Below are 19073 nucleotides of genomic sequence, written 5' to 3'. Positions count from 1 at the left end.
TTTGCATAGATAAAAAACCATTCATTGTAAAAATTACAGCGCAACCAGTTTTTAAGAATCTCAAATAACAAAGGCAGAAAAGTGTGTTCAACAGACAGTTTTATCTAAATACATATGAATATATATTATACGTTGTACATGTGTAATATATATATTTTTTTCGAAATGGCATTCATTCCACATAAAAGACAAGCTGCAAATCTTAAAGACACAATAAGGTGTATATTCCTTTTTTATATATACAAACATCATCATGGTGTGTGATGTGCCTTTCGTTGACTTTCTCACAGTTTCTGCAGGTGGCTGAGACTAAAATATGTTACAGTACAGGCAATAATCTGATTGGTCTTTGGATAAAGCTGATTAAAAAGAGATAGCACCTTCACCCTGATGCCAACAGAAAATGAATGTCTGTGAATTGTTCTTGTGTGTGTGTGTGTGTGTGTGTGTGTGTGTGTGTTAGTTGGCGTGCATTTGTGTGCGTTCACAGAGGTATTAAAGCACGTACACATTGCTGCTGCCTCAGACGGCTATAATGCGACATATATATAAGCTGCACATGAATAACACATATTATGCTGTGTGACGCGCTGGAAAAGTATTCACAGTGATTTCTCCCAAAGGCACTTGAAGTGTGCTGTGTTGAGCACTCTCCATTTGAAGCTTCAGCTTGTCAAAAAGAAAGTCTCCTCTTTGTCAGTTAGTCACAGATGCTCGTTCTGATTGGTGCAATAGGTGGTAGTTTCGTATTTAAGTTGGCAGCCTACTTGTTCACAAAATGTCCAGGCTCAGCAGTGACTAAATGACAGTGCGCCGGCCGCACATGCTGCTGCTGTCTAGACAAGATCACAGAACACTCAGATTCTGTCTTTCTTTCCTTGATTTCTCTTTTCCTGTTCTGCCTCATCTCTTTCTCAATTTCAGTCAGCGTGTTTGGCTACATCCCTTTATTTCAACACAACCGGCAGCCCAAAGTGCCGCATCGTTATAATTTCACAAGTCATGATTTTAAAAATAAAATCTCTTCGCTCTCTCTTGTATTTCTCTTTCTCTACTTGTCCTTTTTTTCCTGTTGAATTCTAATACAAGTCCTTCATTATCTCCTGCAGTAGTGGATGTAAGCACATGTCCACCTCCGTCTTCTTCAGCAGCTGGATGAAGTGGACGTGGTCGGTGACAATCTGACGCAAGTCGGTCATTTTCTGGAGCAGCTTCGCGAACAGTTGCAGAGACTCTGGATGGTTTAGCTTCAGCTGCAGCTCAAGCGAATGGAGCACCGTCTCCTGAAGCTGCTCGATGGGCTTAACGTTCAGTAGGCCTGGGCGGTCTGGACAGGTTACAGAGACAAGAATGATAATCAGAGACATTTCCGTTGGCACATTTAGAATCTATTCGATCATTTATTTTTGCTTATTGCTCGACCTAGCTGTATAATTGCAATTTACAAAAGCCTTCTTATCTTTATTTCAAGCTATAATCTTTGTCGTTTATGTTAATAATTGACTTAAATGTCTGAGTTTTCTTCCTCATCAGGTTCAAGGCCAAACTTTTATCAAGTGGCCACACGCTAACCAGCAAAATCAGGCCACATAACTTTGGGTTTGCATTTACTTTACTATTAAGATTTAAGATGGATAGTGTAAAAATCTTTGTGCCTCATTCTTTTCTTTACTATGTACTTTTCTTTTAAATATAAATCCTCAGCCAACAGTGGAAACGGTGATGAAACAAAGTTGAGTGACTCAGTTGCTCATGTGATGGTCTTTGAAACCTCACCTTCTTTTTTTTGTTCATGTCAAATTGGGCCAAGATTTAGCTGTTTTTATGTCTCATGACATGATGTTGTAGTTGCTATTTCTTGCCCACATGTGAAACCGTCCAACAAACTGAAAAATGGGTCAAGGTTGGCCAGAGATAGCTTGTATAATGCTGTGATTTGATAACCTGCATTGCAGCCACCTTACATCACTCAATCGCAGTTAACTAAATATATTCTGTTGTTACTACACAACCTGAGAAGATAATTAAATAATGTTTACATTTTTGCTTATAGTAACTTGTTTAATTATATTATACATGATCAGCTGTTAAGGAAGACTAAGTTGTCTGTTCAGTATGAAAGACAGTATGAAAGCCGAGAGACAGTTGGCTTTGCTTAGCCTAGCACAGAAAAAAGACTTACATACGTAGACTTAGCATGAAGCCTCTAATAGAATGAGAGAGAGAGAGAACATCTGATTGTATCAGTTTTATCTAATGTTGTTGTCCTAACCTGCTCCATGCGTCAGCAATCAGGCTAAGCGTTATGTCACCCTAATTTTCCGACGGTTTGTGCACTTGCTTCACCAGTAGCATGCCAACCACGCTCACCTCCACACCCTCCAGTCAGCAGTCCACATGAATGACTCACTTACGAGGTTGAGATGCGCCATATCTTATATGTATCATGCACATGTGGATGTATGTACGTATGTACGTATGTACGTATGTATGTATGTATGTATGTATGTATGTACTTATGTATGTATGTATGTATGTATGTATGTATGTACGTACGTATGTATGTATGTACGTATGTATGTATGTATGTATGTATGTATGTACGTATGTATGTACCGGTATGTATGTATGTATGTATGTATGTATGTATGTACCGGTATGTATGTATGTATGTATGTATGTATGTATACTTGTATTTATGTGAATCTTAATCCTATATGTGAAGCACTTTTTGTTTTAAAAAGTTCTATTTAATAAAGTGTGTTTAAGTGTTTTTTTAATCACAATTTGTGAAAATTACACAAGTTATGAATAAATAACTTAGACAATGGCTCATTTAGAGAAGGAGAAATCACAATGGCCAACCACAACCCTAAAAAATAATCTCCTCCCTGTGCTGTAACATCACTCCCAGAATACCTGAACAATTTTTCATTCTCCATCCAGAGTTCACTGGCTTGCTGTATATTAGGAACAGATGTCAAGCTAACCTATATCCTAAGCTAACTCCCTCCTGGCTGCAGGTTCATATTAACGAACAAACATGAGAGTTGAATCGAATTGTTCCTTGAAGACTATTAAGACTAGGCTACTATGATCTAGTATGACATCTACAACATATTGTATAGGAAAAAAAACAAAAACAAACACAATACACTCACCCCCACTGAGGATAATGACAGCCAAAAACAGTGCCATGTCGCTGTCATCCAGCTCCAGCGTGTTGAACTTGACTGAGAACTCAAACTTTGGTTCCATCATTTGACAGAAGGGTTTCCTGAGACTCTTGAGGAACTCCCGCGTCATGAAGATCTGTCCGTAGGAGATCAGGGTCCCGTCTTTGTTCATCAGAGGGGCCATCATAATGATTAAGACCTCGATCACACCATACTTCAGCAAAGTGACCTGGGAAAAGAGAAGAGAGAGCTGGCAAGTGATGGTTTTACAGTGTTCTTCAGATACATTGATGGTATGTACAGATTTCAGTGACAGAGCGGATAAGCAACGGTATTTATGTTTCTCACCTGATCGTTGAGATCCAGGTCGATGAATCCGGGGATACTCTTGGCAAACTCTGTCACTTCTCTCACTGCTTCGGCCGAACGTGATTGACAGCTTTGGAAGAAACGCAGCTCCAAAGTGTCTGATGCTGTCTGTCCGCTGATTGATCCCAAAAAGCTATACTCTGACCCTGGGTGAGCTCCTGTGATATCTGAAAATGGATGAGATGTGCATAGAAAAAACTTAAGTCCCTCCTGAGGCATTTCAGTTGCAGGATTACAAGCAAAACTAGACCAATGATTAATATCTTCAGTGTAAAGAGCAGCCACAGATTTAAAGCCAATACAACAAACAAGGAACATCGTGAGGTGAAAATTTAATTATTGGGTCATATTGATAAAATAAATGATTTAAAATGTATAAATCAAAATAGATTAATACAAAAACTGACTTGGAAACAGCTCCTCATCACAACATAGAGTATTGTGTATTTCTAACCTCCATGTCCGGCTGTTAGGGCGGATGTCTGGTGCTGGTTCTCTTGGATGGGTATCTGCCTGCAATTAATAAACTGCTCTCCTTCCATGAGAGACTTCATGTCATGGATGACAAAAGGCTGCAGGTAGAAAAGAAAGAATATTAAATATGAGATTTGTACTTGTAAGAAAGAACAGGATGGGAAGACGACAGAAGAAAAGAATGGACAGAAAAGAAAAAGGAGCAGATCTGAGCTACAGATGTAATCACATATACTGTGGTACTGTACACTTTGGTCATGGCTCATTCATCAGACCTACAAAAGCGCTGCACATCTCATATGTCTGATGGACAAAGCAAATACATCTTAGCTGCAGGATGAGGCAGACAAAAGAAGCATTTCTAGGTTAATGAAGAATAACTAAATTAACGGTGCCTTTACTGTTGCACGGGCCTGAAAGATGAATGGTACTATTCATATTAAATCTTCCTTTTTCCGTAGCGGTGAATTGAATAATGAGACATCTTACGGGGAATGACACCAAACAATTCTCACGAAGCGTTATGAAATGAATAATCATTTCTTATGTGAGTTACGTAGATGTAGCTTTGCTGTCTGGGCAGGAATCTATTAGTTCACAGCATAATGCAGCATTTGTGTGGAAGTTCAAGGCTGCCAATTTCTTTACATTTATTTTTCATTTTTATTGGTTTCACATACTTGAATACTAAAACCATTCATGAAATATAAAATGTGTGGCTTATATATAAAAATGAACCAGGAGAATATTCAAAAAGTTAAATGTAAACATACAAAATCACCAGTACATTTAAAATATTATTGTTCAAAATAAATAAAATGTGCAGAATTATATTTATTTATTTATGTAACTTTTGAAAGAAGAAACAGAACATCAATTCGTTATAAAAGAAAAGCTGAATTCACAAGCATTACAACACACCCTTGCACTCTTCTATACACCAGGGTATTTTTGTTGATACAGACTAAATTAGTGCACAGTAGTCTAAGCAGGCAAATGTTAGCTATCTTTAGCTATGACAGACATCTGCTGAACCTTTGTGTTTCTGTTTCTGCGGCTACATTTTATCATTTGTTGAATTCAGTTTTGCTACTTCCAGTCAAAGTGACCCATCACAGTTATCCACCTTCACTGTCCAATTGATTGTACAAAGTGTTCTCTGTCAAACATGCCCTACATGTAAAAAAATGTAAATATTCCACTAGAGATAAAATGATTTACTCCAAATTTGTTTCATTGTGGTTTGGTAAATAAACCAAGACTGACCTCAAACCAGCAGATAACTGCTATCCCTGTGAAGAACAGTCATAATAGTCAGACGAAAGAGAGGCGGAGCGGCCTTGAACTCATGTGACTTTACAGAGCGAAGGGACAGAGGAACAGAGGCAGATGCTGCTTGTACAGTTGGTCTTCAGTTGTAGAGCCAATAAGAATCACAATGACTGTAATAACTATTAATAGCAAGAGCTGTAATCTGTGCATTTTGACTATTTGATTATTTTGCACCCTCATTTTCATTATTCACTATTCACATCAACACTATAATTTAATTACATGTTATTATCTTTTACAGTGTTTGATCCATGTGCTCTGTCCTAAATGTCTAAAAATCTATTAAAAGCAACTGGCCAATTAGTCCACTGTGTTTATGACAATTTAGTTACTGACAGGTTAGGGTGTCATTTAGAAATATTCAAACAGATTAATTTCAACCAGACTTTTGAGTCTGGTCCAAGTTTCAGAATGGGTTATTAAATATATTGAAACTATTTGCAAAGGAAAAGGATACTTTGATGATTTTTTGTTTACCTTATTACAACCATTCACTTTCACTAACAGTATCAGTCTTGAGCCACAAGACTGAATAACCACAAAACCACTGTGGATCATTATTAAATATTCACCACAGTTTTCTTTTGTCTGCCACTTGTAATTCAGTTGATCTAGATTCACAGATTTGCGTACTGAGATTCAATATCTCAAAACCTAGGTACAAAAACACAGAAGTAGATAATATCTCACAATTTCATGCTTTCGGCCAACACATTTTCCTACAGTCCATTTGTATAAATTACCAAACGTCTTAATGAATTAGTATGACTTGTTGAGTAGGAATGTTAAAGCCATTACTGTCGCTATATATCCTGTTGTAGCTTGACCACTGTAATCTGAGGTGTTATCTAACAGCCAAGACATGTAGAAACCAGACAATCCATTTTTCCTGCAGAAATAATAGCATGAAAAGAACTCATCTGAACTAAATGGAGCATAGCAAAAATGTTAACACATGCAGTGAGTTGAAAAACTTAACCCATTTTAAATCTACAGCTTTCAAACTCATTCATTTGTGACAGTTGTGTGCTCTGTGATAAATTCTTTGTTCAAGAAGGCTGTTTCACTTAAGTATAAATGTAAAATGTGTAGTTATAGTGTATTGGCCTAAATTTGACTATGGATATATAATGGGGCTGTAATGATATCCAGTAGAAAATTCAGTAAAATGTCTTCGGCTTATGCAGCCCCCCCATTATATATACAAATAAATAGAAGTAAAGTAGAATTAAGGCAGAGCTGCTTACCATGTTGTCTCCGGTCTTCCCAGAAAGGATGGCCCTGGCCTTGGACTTGGTGAGAGGAAAATATTTCAGATAGGCCTCGTACAGATGCCGGGCCAGGGCCCTCAGATCTGCTGCCTCCGGGTGCATGTGCACCATGTCAGATGAAAACTCAGCCAGCAGCTTCTCCTTTTCCGCCTGGGGCATTCGGCCAAAACGAATGGCTGGGAAAAGAAGCAGACAGACAGAAAGACACATTAGTGCACGCACAGCCACAGGTTGGCAGGCAGATACAGTATATAAGAGCACACACAGAAATATACTCTGAGCAATCATACAGATAAATACACGTTTGTACATGCATGCACATGACACACACAAAACATTACATGAACAGTCCATGTATTGTAAAAATGATCTACTTTGCCAGGTAAAAAACAAACCTTCAGTATAACATCAGTGTACACAATATACAGAGTACAATAATACAATGAGCATGCTGACAATTCACACAAATTACATAATGTAATTCAACAGAGCAACGGCAGAAGGGCCCCAGTTCTTAAATCTATAGAATCTTGGCAGATTATATCTGTGACCAAATAGAAGCAACCTGAACCCACTGAGCAAAGGGTGACTAAGGTCAGCAAGGATTCACTGGGTTCTTCTGTGATTCTGACTTTGTACACTTTCTGCAATCGTGGTTCAGAGACTTTAATATTTATCATATCTGTAGTCTGAAGAAATGCCAATGTTTTAAATATACATTGCAAACATTTTATTCTGGCGAGTGGATTGCTTCGGAGAGGTCATTTATATATTTGTGCCAGCAATTTTACTTTTAACATTCAAGTCACTATCCTGATGTTATGCCATGCTCCAGATCAAACCTCTGACCAAATTTAACATCCCACAACAATTTTGTATGACCTCTAAAATTCAGAATAAACTTCCTGCAATACAAGGATGTTAAGCTTGTTTATACTAATGTGGTGTGAAAATGAATACAATATACAAATATCATTTTCACATTAAGAAACAAACAGCTTTATTATTGTTTTTTTGTTTGTATTGTGACCTTTTGCTGCCTAATTATTACCAAACTACTCACTATTATTTCTACTCTGATGCTGGTGAGTGAGCTTCAGCTGCAGAGCCGCCATGATTGTTTGATTTCTTTATCACATCTTGAATATTTGGACAGTGATCAATAAATCAGATTGAATAGCTAAAACACCTTATTACTAAATACAGAAGCAAAACACACCGAAGAATGAATGCCATTTAAATGTAGAACAATTCAGGTGAGATGGGCGATGAAGACTATTCATATCACTAAAGAAATTAAACATTTCAGAATTTTAAGAGACTGCACTCTCTTGCTCAGACAATTACAAATGATTCATAGCTCATACCATCATAAAGTGAAGGCAACATCCACTGGTAACAACACACAACAAATGTTCCTCCTGTGATTTTACGAGGCGTGTCTCATCGAGCAATTACAAAATGTAGTTCCCTTTAATAATACGTCTATATATTTTTATTGGCAATGGTGTATTCACATTTCACTGCAAAACCTGAAAAACTATATAAAAAATTTGAACAAGTCTATTGTTTTGCTTCCCTTCTCCACCTGCTGTTGGTTTTGTGCAAGAATATCCAAACATTTATGTAATTTCTGGATCTATTTTATGGTGTTATGTAACATTTCTGACTGATAATAACTATTAATAATTTTTTCCAATCCCATCCATTTATTCAAGTTGAATTACACTTGACGAAAGTATAATTGTAATACAGGTTTTTATGGTGAAAATATTTTTTGCAATCCAAGTGGAATTTTGTTTTGTAATGGTTAAAACCTTTTTTTGTGTGTTAGTGGAAGTCATTAATTATCCTCCATTTAAACCTGTGCTCAGCATTTACTGCCGAGCGTGATTGCGTAAAGCTGACTGTGATGAATGCACACCTTAAGCAACTGAATACAAACTAAAGTGGCCCAACCACTTACTGGCAACGAGCCCACAGCAGTGACACAGCATGTTGGAAAAATCCGTTGTGGTCTACGTCAATCATTGATAAATTAAAAACCCACACACTTTCAAAGAACCGGTTGTACCTCATGAAACAAAAGTGGAATGCTATGAGGGAAAGAGGAGGCAGGGGGAGGTACAGGAGATAAAGTAGCAGGAGAGGAGAAACAAAGTAATCATAGTAAAAAAAAATGTAAAAATTTACGAATTAATAAAGGAAAAATCTTTTGAATCGGTATGCTCACTTAAGCTGAAACCTCTAAAGTCCCTGAACCAACACAAGTTGTAGTATCTATATTCTACCAACATGCATTTCAACTAGAATGAATGTCTTCAACTGGGCACACACTGTGCGGATTATTCCCCATTTTAACCATGCCCTCAAAGATTCTCACAGTGGAACAAAAAAAGTAGTGTCCATTGCATGTAGACTACTTTTTGCAAACAATCTCACAATACAATGCTCTAAAAGTAAAAATAAACAGTTGTGTGACTCTACGCTCGTCAGCAAAGATGCAAAATGATGTTTCATAAGTGTCCTGGATCTCAGTTAAGGCTCATTATAGAGTAAATAACTTCTGAGTCTATATCATAACAGAACTACATATAGATGGCATGTTGATACAGATGTATACGGGGAATATAGGCCCTATGTACCAACACAAGTATTTTCAATTATTTATATGATTACACATCATTGGTCACTCTGGATTTTTCAATGCAGAGTGGGAAGCACTTTTGGTGGACAATAGGCAAATGTGACTGCGGAACTATGCAGAGAATTCTCATGCATCACCAAAGTTCATTTATCAAGAGAACATATCCTGTATGTTGTCCCACCCTAACAGGTGTAACAAAACTAACAGGAGAGTCAGAAAGATATCAATCAAGCACAACCTGCGCACACACACACAGACACAGACACAGACACAGACACACACACACAAACACACACACACACGCACAGTCATCGGCAGTCCATGCTGAAACTCACCTGGGGAGGAGGAGTCAGCACTTTGTATAAAAACAGGCTACAGCAGTGCTGGTTGATGCGCTCCAATAGCCAACAAAGGCCAACGACATATAAAACCATTCTACAGTTAAACGGTCACAGGCGAGGGTAGAACACCTATTGTATGATTACACAAGTACATGATTTCTCTAGATATTGTACTTTACTCTCTAAGCTTTTGAGGTGCTGTTGTCAGTTTTCACCTTGGCAGGCAGTGCAGAAGACAAAGTGCAAATGGCTTCAAATAAATTTATGTTACCACTACATAGAACAATACCAATCATACCTGAAATTTGTTACGTATTTTTGACAATAAATGGAAACTAATGGCAACAACAGTTGAAGCAAGAATAAACGCATTTTGATCAACATCACAATTCATCGACCCACAGGCAGAGGAGCGTGGGAGGTGTTGGCAGCCTTGCAGTTTTTGGTGCATCTCTACCCGAATCTGGCGTGTATCAGTGAAAATCTATGTGGGTTTACCAGGACTGAAAAACCAGAATACCAATTGCTTATAAATTATAAGCTGACAATGTGTATTAAATGATGTTTTGTATGTATGTGCAATGTTTAACTCCTACGCATTTCAAACAATATTTATTAATGTGATGATAAACAGATTAAACTAACTGGAAATAAAGTGGTTAAAGGTTTTGACCAATTTCATCTTTGAATCGTGCTGTTGGAGTGGCAGGTACATTGCATGAGTGATGGTCACTGAAATACAATACAGCCCGAAGACCACAGAGGAAGCAACTGGCAACACAAGGCAGCGGCAGCAGTGTGGTAAATCTGTATCAGCCGTCCTCAGAGGGCATCAGAGGCAGGAGAGTTGTGTCTGTGAGAGTGTGCAGAAGCTTTTCTTCTGTTGTCACCATGTTGTTAAGCTTTTGATTTGACACATTAGTTTACCTCTTTATAAAAATGATTCAAAGTACATCATGCATACTGTACTGTGATTGTACACTTAATATTCTACAAAGGTGTGTGTGACGGTATCAAAATCTTACCATTGTGTGACATGCCGACATTGAGGCACTTCTGGAAGCGGCAGTATTGGCATTTGTTGCGGGACTTCTTGTGAATGCGACAGTGGAGATCACAATGATCATACACCAACTTTAACCTGATTGTGCGTCTAAAGAAACCCTACAAAAAGAAAGAGAGAGACAGTTACTTCAAATAGTGTCTCTGAAGATATCCCGCTTATTTTACCTTTGCTCTGGTCAGTGGGGACTTCAGGACCAGAAGGAGGCCGGCTCAAGTCCCACACGGAACAAAGTGTGGACTAGTAGCCTAGATACCCTTGCCTGGCTATGTGGCAGCCTCCTTTGCTCTGGCATCTTTCCATCAATGCATGTCTACTGTATGTGTCCTGTGTGCAGTGGCGTGAACAGACTTTTTGAAGGGCAGGGGCGAAAAGGAAAAAAAAGGTCACATTAAGCTCGTCCTTGCCACTAAAGAGGGCACTTTAGCATGCGCTTTGGCTCCTAGAGGGTAACTTAGCACCCCCCCCCCCCCAGTAATGTAACAACAACAGAGCGTAGAAAATATAATTAATGCTGAGACATATGCATTAAATTAATTTAACTTTTGTCTGACTAAATGTACACTTTTTCCTTAGTTTTTACATTTTCTACTTCAATAAGTTGGTGATTGGTGGAGTAGCTCCACCGAGCATCTATTGACTGAGAGATGCAGATTAGATATCTTGTGCTTTCTAATCTGTGAGGAAGTCAATCATACTGCCCACACGAGTGTGTTTAAAAGCAGATTGTGTTTCAGGGTGGATTTTTGCTTTGATGATTTCAACCTTAGTACCAAAGAAGCCATAAGACTTGTGCTTATCTCGGCTAGTAACTATGTAGCCATGGTCAAACTGCCAGCACACACTCCTACACACATTCACGGGTTTGCTGATGGCTGTGGTGTTTGCCTATGTTGACTAAGAAAACTAATGGAAAGAGGATTTGAATAGACACAAAAAGAAAAAAACTCAGGGCTGTAAACTTTACGAGGAGAGTTGTATTAGAGTTGTTGTTTTTTTAAAGCTAACACACCAACATCTGGACTTGTACTGGTGTGTTTGACATCTGCATTCCTATGATCCACAGATGTTCTTTTTTAATCGTAGGTTATTTCAAGACAGAGGAAGTTAAAGGGGGTCAAGGCTCCACCTCAATAAAGAATGTTTTCTGTTTTGAAACAATTAAGTGTTTGCCTTCTTGGCTGACCCCCTCTTCTGGTGAGTCTCCCCTGAGACTTTCGCAGAACAATGACTACTGTACTTTACCTTCATTCAGCCTCTAAAGGTACAGTATGACTTGTGCCTTGTAGTAAATCCAACAACATAGCATTCCTGACAGTGTCAGATAGGTGGTGATTCAACCCTATGGTCATGAACAAGGCTGGTAGTTAGTGGTCATTTTGTGTTATTGTATATGGGATAAGACTGGTGATTATTGTTAACAAATCCTGTGAAAATATAACAAAACTATATCTATATAAATGTTTATGTATGTATGTATCTATGTATATTTTATTTCTCATTATGCATATACATGTGCTACATTGGACTAGCATTTTCTATTATTCTACTATTCTATTACAAGTCTAAGGGTTAGGGTGAACTTTTCCTACGCTGCAGACACTTTTTGAAGGCGAAAATTGAAAAAAGCACACGTAGAGTAGTACTGTTGTTGTTTCTTAAACTCCATCTCACATCTTTGAAGGGCAAAATTTAAAGCTCCTCTTCTTATCATGTCTCGATGTTTCAAAGAAAATGGAAACAAGTGTGAAACTTCCCCCACACTCTATTAGTTATTTATACTCTAAACTGACAGACAGACAGAAAGAGAGTTAAATAGGCTGGATGTGTGTCTGTAGAAGCACAGGCCTTTGTGAAGCCTTGCAGAGTGGAAAATGTATGGGGCTTGCGGTTAAAGTGACAGACATCAAAAAGAAAAAATGCATTATAGAATTATTTATTCCACCAACATGTTTCACCTGTGAGTAACACATGTTTACAGAAATAGGAAGGTAGAGAAACTAAAGGAAATGATTTGCAGTAGAAATAGTTAGACGCATTACCATTTCCTGACATGGCCCTGGGGTGGTATGCCGACAACAGACAATTCTTCTTGAGAACAACAATCTGACAGGAGAACTTTTGTTATAATGTGTCCACTCATTCTAACAAAGACTGACAAAATTATCCTTAAAATGCAATTAAACTTTCAAATTTGAGATGTCTGAAGCCCCACAATGCAGATGCAGTCTGCTCAGTGTGATGTGCAATGTAGATATAAAGACGGACGACATGGCTCTACTACTCAATCATGACGTTTCACCCGGTTTTATGGCATCAAATAACCAACAAAATGTATCGTATTAAAGAAACTTGATCAAATTTGAGGTGTACTTTGAGTTTTTAGTTTGGCTCATGTCAGGGTTTAGGAACTATACTGACTGCAGCCAGCTATCTTTTGGGAAGCTGTCAAGCCGCCATTCTTTATATACAGTCTATGAGCTGAAATAAAAAGAAAATGAATCTGCAACTACTTTGATAACTGATTCATAATTCAAATAATTTATCAAGCAGAAATGTCATATATCATGTTCAAGTTAGTTCCAGCCTCATCATTTTGACAATTTGCTGCTTGTCTTTGTCATTTTCCTATAGTAATATACAGTGTGTATATATATATATATATATATATACAGTATATATATATATATATATTTGGGTTTTGTACTTATACAAAAAAGTAATGTCACATTAATTTAGAAAATAACCTTCAGTCCTACCTTACAGCCCTCACAGGCGTGGACTCCATAGTGAAACCCTGAAGCTTTGTCTCCACACACGCGGCACTCGATGTTTAGCGATGCTGCTGATGCATCGTCCTGGAGCTTGTGGAACCCGGTACCTTCAGAGTACTGTGGAGGCGACTCTGGCTCCAGCTTTATCAAATCTGATAGAAATACATTATCAGGCAGGTAGGACACCAAGTAGGCTGCAGAAAGAAAGCTAAAACTTTCTTACTGAACCTCTTAGATCCATTTTGGGGTTAAATACTCAGTTGGTTGAATCTGGTTTCTTGCATCCTGTAATCTCTAACAGGCTATAACCACTATTCTCATGTTTTCAGCACAAGTACTACTCAATATCTTGAGCGACTCTCCTGTAATTTTGATACCTTATTAAAGCTTTCTTAGGCAGGACTTACTGTGTGTGTCCGGCTCTGTCCCGTAGCTGTGCATGTTTGTGTAGTCCATGTTGGTCAGTTTTTCTTCATTCTGCTGCAGACTGGGGTCATAGGCCACAGTGGCAGAGGAGATGGAGGATACCAGCGGGGGAGACAGGGAGGATGTGATGGAGGAGGCGGAGATGGAGGCGTAGTCTAATGTGGACAAATGCTTCATGTCGAGGGAATGGGAGCTGTCGTCCAGTTCTGACAGGTCCACGGCGCTCAGACTGAAACCAACAGGCCAGGCTAGGAGCTGTTGGGTGTCCACCATGTCTACTGTGGAGAGAAATGAACAGTGATGCGACAGCTGATACAATATCCTTTGTATCCACTGTACGTGGCCTTGTTAAAAGAAAACAACTCTAGAGAAGGGAAGAAAAGGAAAAGTTGGAGAGAGGGGATGAGATAAAAAGAATAGAGAAACAGAAGAATGGAGTAAGAAAGACAATGAAAATATACAGACACAAACCCACTTGTTGTGTCGCAAGTAGTGTTTATGAATACAAAAAGCCCAAAACATAAAAATGCATACACACACACACACACACACACATTTATAAGTACCCACGACCCTCCAGCTCATTCCTGCAGTTATCTGTTATCCAGTAAACAGGGAGGCAGATTGTGTCACAGCGAGTACAAGACGAACTCTGAAACATCTCCTCTGCTCAAAACACCGCCTTCCTCTGTTGCTGTTTGGGTGGCTCGCTGTATGATTTCCCAACCAAAGGACAAAGAGATCAGGACTGTTTAAACCTTAATCTGTCTCGGGCCAAGGATGTAGGTTTTTTGCTTTTGGGGTGGAAAGTAAGGCACTTTCTGAATGCTGAATTGTGTTACTATTAATTGTGACATGCTGGCATGCCAAATTGCCTCATGGAAGAAGCGATATAGCACAATTTGTTCTTATATTTTTAGTACCCATTGATTTCAGGGATTCACTTGTGTTGAGGACATTGTAGTAGTGGTCGAGAGCACTTTTACCATAAGAAAAAATCATCTTGTTTTTACAATCCACAAATTGTTTGCCCAACGCAAAGAAACATGAGTTTGAACTCATCACTTGTTGCTTTTCTATTACACTATAACTGTACCTTAAAGTTGTACTCCGTAAGATTTTCATCTATTTAATGGGGTCCCTAATGGTAATGCTGCGTTCACTTGGAAATCGGGAACTTCCCACTTCTGAGTCGGGCTTGTAGTCAGGGCAGAAGTGTAATAGGAACGTGTGTGGATGGATTAAAGAGGGTAACATATAGAGGACGGACTAGAAGTAGAGAGGTCAATGTGTTTCAATAAAGTTTACCAAAAAAAGTCAACACACATAGCGACCATGAACAACGTATCTCAATTCTTACGGAGTACAACTTTAACTTACCTACTGTTTACACAAACTCTGTTTATACGTATTTATTATCTAATATGCATGTACATTTTCTTTATCCCTGTTTGCATCCTATTTACTATCATAACATACATTTCATACATTTATATATATTACTTTATTTATATTGTACTATGTTAAGATTTTAGCCCAATAATTCATCTGTATTATTATGTCCTATACTATCATTTTGCTTTTACTCGTGTCATTTTATTTTTTAATAAATATTTAATGAGCATTGTTGGAGGAAGCCGAAATTTTATGTATGGCAACGTCTGTTTCTATTGTTGTGCACATGATAGAAAAATAACTTGAGACTTGTTTTAAATTTGAGAAACATAAAAAAAAAACAATCGTGTGTGGGTGAGTTTGCATATGGCACAACACCTGCCCTTACATAATGTTTAGGGTGCGTTTACATATACTGATAAACAACTATGATAACTATGAGATTTAGTTTTGCTTGTTTGTTTTTTTTAAGCAAAATTAGTCTAAAAAACTAATTTTTGCTGTGGATTTGGTGCACTTGCAAGTATTTACAGCAGCAGGACAGTGTATATGATTGATTCAAAATAAATTACAGTGCCCATGTTTATTGTAATAAAGGAAAATGTCAGTCAGAACAGTTTTGTGGCACACTGATGTGTTTTAAAGAGTCTTTAAACAACAATTGAGCATTATAGTGCAGGGGAATAACATACTTTTGCTACACAGACAATACTTAAAATGATGAAAGGATATGTGGGATCAATTCTTTGTTCGTATGAAAAAAAATTACGAAATTATGAACCAAAATTAGCTTAACCAACATTTAGAAAGTCTTGGAAACAGATTTCTACTACACAGCACCCTCTAGATATTCAGCTCTTTGTTGATACAAATGAATGAATGCTCTTGAGTCATTCTAATATCTAACACAGATGGTCAGACATTGTTGGAGAGAAGTGAGCCGAGATGGTCAAAGTCCAGTCATCAGAGGTTACTACAGTCCACACCAAAGCAAACCACATACACAACTATATAATCAGGGGTAGGTTTGTACAGGGTTGTTTGGTGATGCAGAAATTATTCTTGTTAGTAGGATCAATTCATTGTTGGTTTTGGTCTTTAATGAAATCTGTTGACAGAAAAGTAGAACATACAACATGTCAAGCTCCAAGTTTCTCTCCCTGTTTCTAATGATGTCACTTCCTCTTACAATTATACACACCTGTGATGAGCTGATTGCAAGAGTGTGCTTAATTTTTAAAAGGAAATCACACAACTCAAGTGAAACACTTCAACACTAAATAAAAGAGCTTCAAGTAAGTGTGGGATCAAGTGTTTATTTTTTATGTTGAACTTGACTTGGGATCTGTTCCCAGCACCACCCCAAAGGAGAATGTTCCTTCTGATTAAGCATTAAACATACAACATTACCAGACTTATATTTAAAGATATTATGATTGTTTGTTCAAATCTTTTAATGCAAGGCATGAAGGCAGAAGGAAAATTCTAATCCATGTGTCTTTATGAATATCAATACTGGAAACGATTACGTTTTTTTTTCTTTGAGAAGGAGCCATGCTTGAATACTGACCTTGATTTAAACTAAAGAAACTTTAAAAAAGGAAAGACAATATAGCAACAGTTTATAAATAATCAATAGAGTAAAAGGAAGGTCTGTGCACTGAACCACCTGGCCTGCCAAACACCCTTTTGGAACCAACAAAAGTCTCAAAATAAACCTAACCTAATCAACCTTGAGTTCCTGATTTTAAAAAAATTAACAAAGAATGCAATGAATTATGCAACAGTACAAAACTAAAATAGCAATACTCAGATGGCAAAGCAGCACCAGGTATAAAAATGGCTTGAAACAGCTCCAAATTACTTGGGAAAACATCCCTGTGCAGCAAACATCCTCTTTTCTCAACTACTTATTGTTTCCTTTTTGCTTGCTTGGACTGTGGCAACGAAAATCAGCAGGGGGATCCACTTAAAATTCACATTGACTTTGACAAGTGTGTGTGTGTGTGTGTGTGTGTGTGTGTGTGTGTGTCCGCAGGCTGTAGCTGGTCTTGGAAGCTACTGCGGGGGAAAATGCTGACTATTAATAACCAGAGAAACCTGGATATTTTTCCATTTGTTGGCTAGTTGCCAGCCGATCCAAACCTGAAATAGATGGAGCATTGGGGCGACTTGTGCCCTGGTTGGCATCAAGTCACCATATGGAAACAGAAATCTAGTGGGAGAAATCTCTAGAGTTGAAGAGTGAGAGAGACAAATTGAAATGGGTGACAGAGAGTGGGTCCCCACACCACTTTAAGAAGCCAAACTGAACTCTAGAGGCTTCAAGAGGAAGCCCTTATGTGAAGAAATTCATGCTCTGTACACATCAGGCTCTCAAACACATTTAAAAAAATAAAAAAGGAAGGCGGCTACAGTCTGGCAGTTTAACCAAGGTGCTTAAATCATGTCATAATCAAAGGTAAAAACAAGTCTGTTCTGTAACTTCTCTCCTGAGAGCGTTCACAGAAACACTATAGTAGAAAATCCACTGAATTCAACATGTTTGTATCTGTGAGTGCTGTGTGGACAAACACCTTGTCAAGCATGATAAAAGGTGACAGATGATTAGTAAGGTTTATGCAGAGTGCATTGTGTTTGCAAAGGTGTGTATGTGTGGACACGTGCAAGACATTTATGCCGGCGTCTCCTGCCAGTTTTTAGATTCCCACATGTCAGAACTCGTCTTCCAGGTAAGTGTGTAGGAGTACTTTCTATCAGCTCTTGCCTCAGTAATGACATAATAACAAAAGGCCAACGGCACACTGGCGGGCAGGTCTTGCAAGCTACTGTATTGAAGAGATGGACTGATGTTATATGTGGGTGGTAACCCAGTACATACAGTAAAGAGCATGAACCTTTTCATGTAAAATATTTTAATGATCTTTGTATAGATAAAGACATTAACTGAGGCGGACAGACCCACAACAGCTGGATCATGAAACAAAATTCTAATACTATAATGTTCAGAAAAGGGAATGATGTAGTTCTCCCAGTTTGAGAGAAGCAGTTTAGGAAAAAAAAGGTGAAACCATTGGGTCACCCGGAAAGCTGTGAAATCTTTCCTTCAGGGACAAAGTTGCAAAACGAATGAAAGGTTTTACAGCTTTGATATTTCTTCACAAGGTCCAAAAACTGACTTTAGCAAAGGCTGGGGATCAGATTACTGCAGAAACAAAAAATGTCTTTTATTGAGTTTTATTGAGCTTAATGAATAGGCTTTGTATCATGATACATATACATACAGTCCAGAGAAGGAAGACACTTGAAGAGCTAAACAAAAAAACATAGAGAATGCAAAAAGCCCACAATGAATGAGCCCTGCAGTCAGATAATATCCTGTAGCGTCATCGTTTCTTCAAAGAGTCTAGAGACCTCTTACACTACTATACATCAAGTCATTTAACAGTCAAGCAAGGTCAATGTACAAGGTTAGGTGCAGTTTAGGGAACAAATAAAGCCAACACAGATGCCGTTCTGGTATATTGAGAGTGCGAGTGAAAAGGCAAAACCTGCCCCACTGCATTCAGAGGCATTAACACTCTTATCTTCTCTGTTTAAATACAAACTATGATCCGGCTAATGGTGAGAACTACCCCACTAATGCCACAGGCTGTTCTCATTCACTGTTTATACTTATACCTATGAAAAGTAATTCACTATTTAATTCATACATTAATTAAGTCTGCATAGGGTGAAGTTCAGGTTGGTTGAATGGGTAAAAAAGAAAAAAAAAACACAGGACTTTCACCCGGGACACCACTGT

At 38.1% G+C, this 19073-nt stretch overlaps 1 protein-coding gene across 1 annotated transcript in view; it reads right to left on the bottom strand.

The window, feature by feature from the left end:
• pparg (peroxisome proliferator-activated receptor gamma) overlaps positions 1 to 19073 on the bottom strand; it is a 30842-nt gene continuing 11769 nt past the window's right edge. Inside the window, exons 2-9 of the mRNA XM_083939546.1 lie at positions 13855 to 14151; positions 13433 to 13599; positions 10636 to 10774; positions 6599 to 6798; positions 4000 to 4117; positions 3525 to 3712; positions 3162 to 3405; positions 1 to 1327 (exon numbers count right to left, since the gene is read on the bottom strand). Coding sequence (XP_083795672.1) covers positions 1080 to 1327; positions 3162 to 3405; positions 3525 to 3712; positions 4000 to 4117; positions 6599 to 6798; positions 10636 to 10774; positions 13433 to 13599; positions 13855 to 14146 — 1596 coding nt within the window. The 5' untranslated portion in view covers positions 14147 to 14151 and the 3' untranslated portion in view covers positions 1 to 1079. The remainder of the gene's footprint in view (positions 1328 to 3161; positions 3406 to 3524; positions 3713 to 3999; positions 4118 to 6598; positions 6799 to 10635; positions 10775 to 13432; positions 13600 to 13854; positions 14152 to 19073) is intronic.

This window comes from Echiichthys vipera (assembly GCF_963691815.1).
Source record: "Echiichthys vipera genome assembly, chromosome: X".
Lineage (NCBI taxonomy): Eukaryota > Metazoa > Chordata > Actinopteri > Perciformes > Trachinidae > Echiichthys > Echiichthys vipera.
This window is presented reverse-complemented; position numbering and strand designations above follow the sequence as displayed.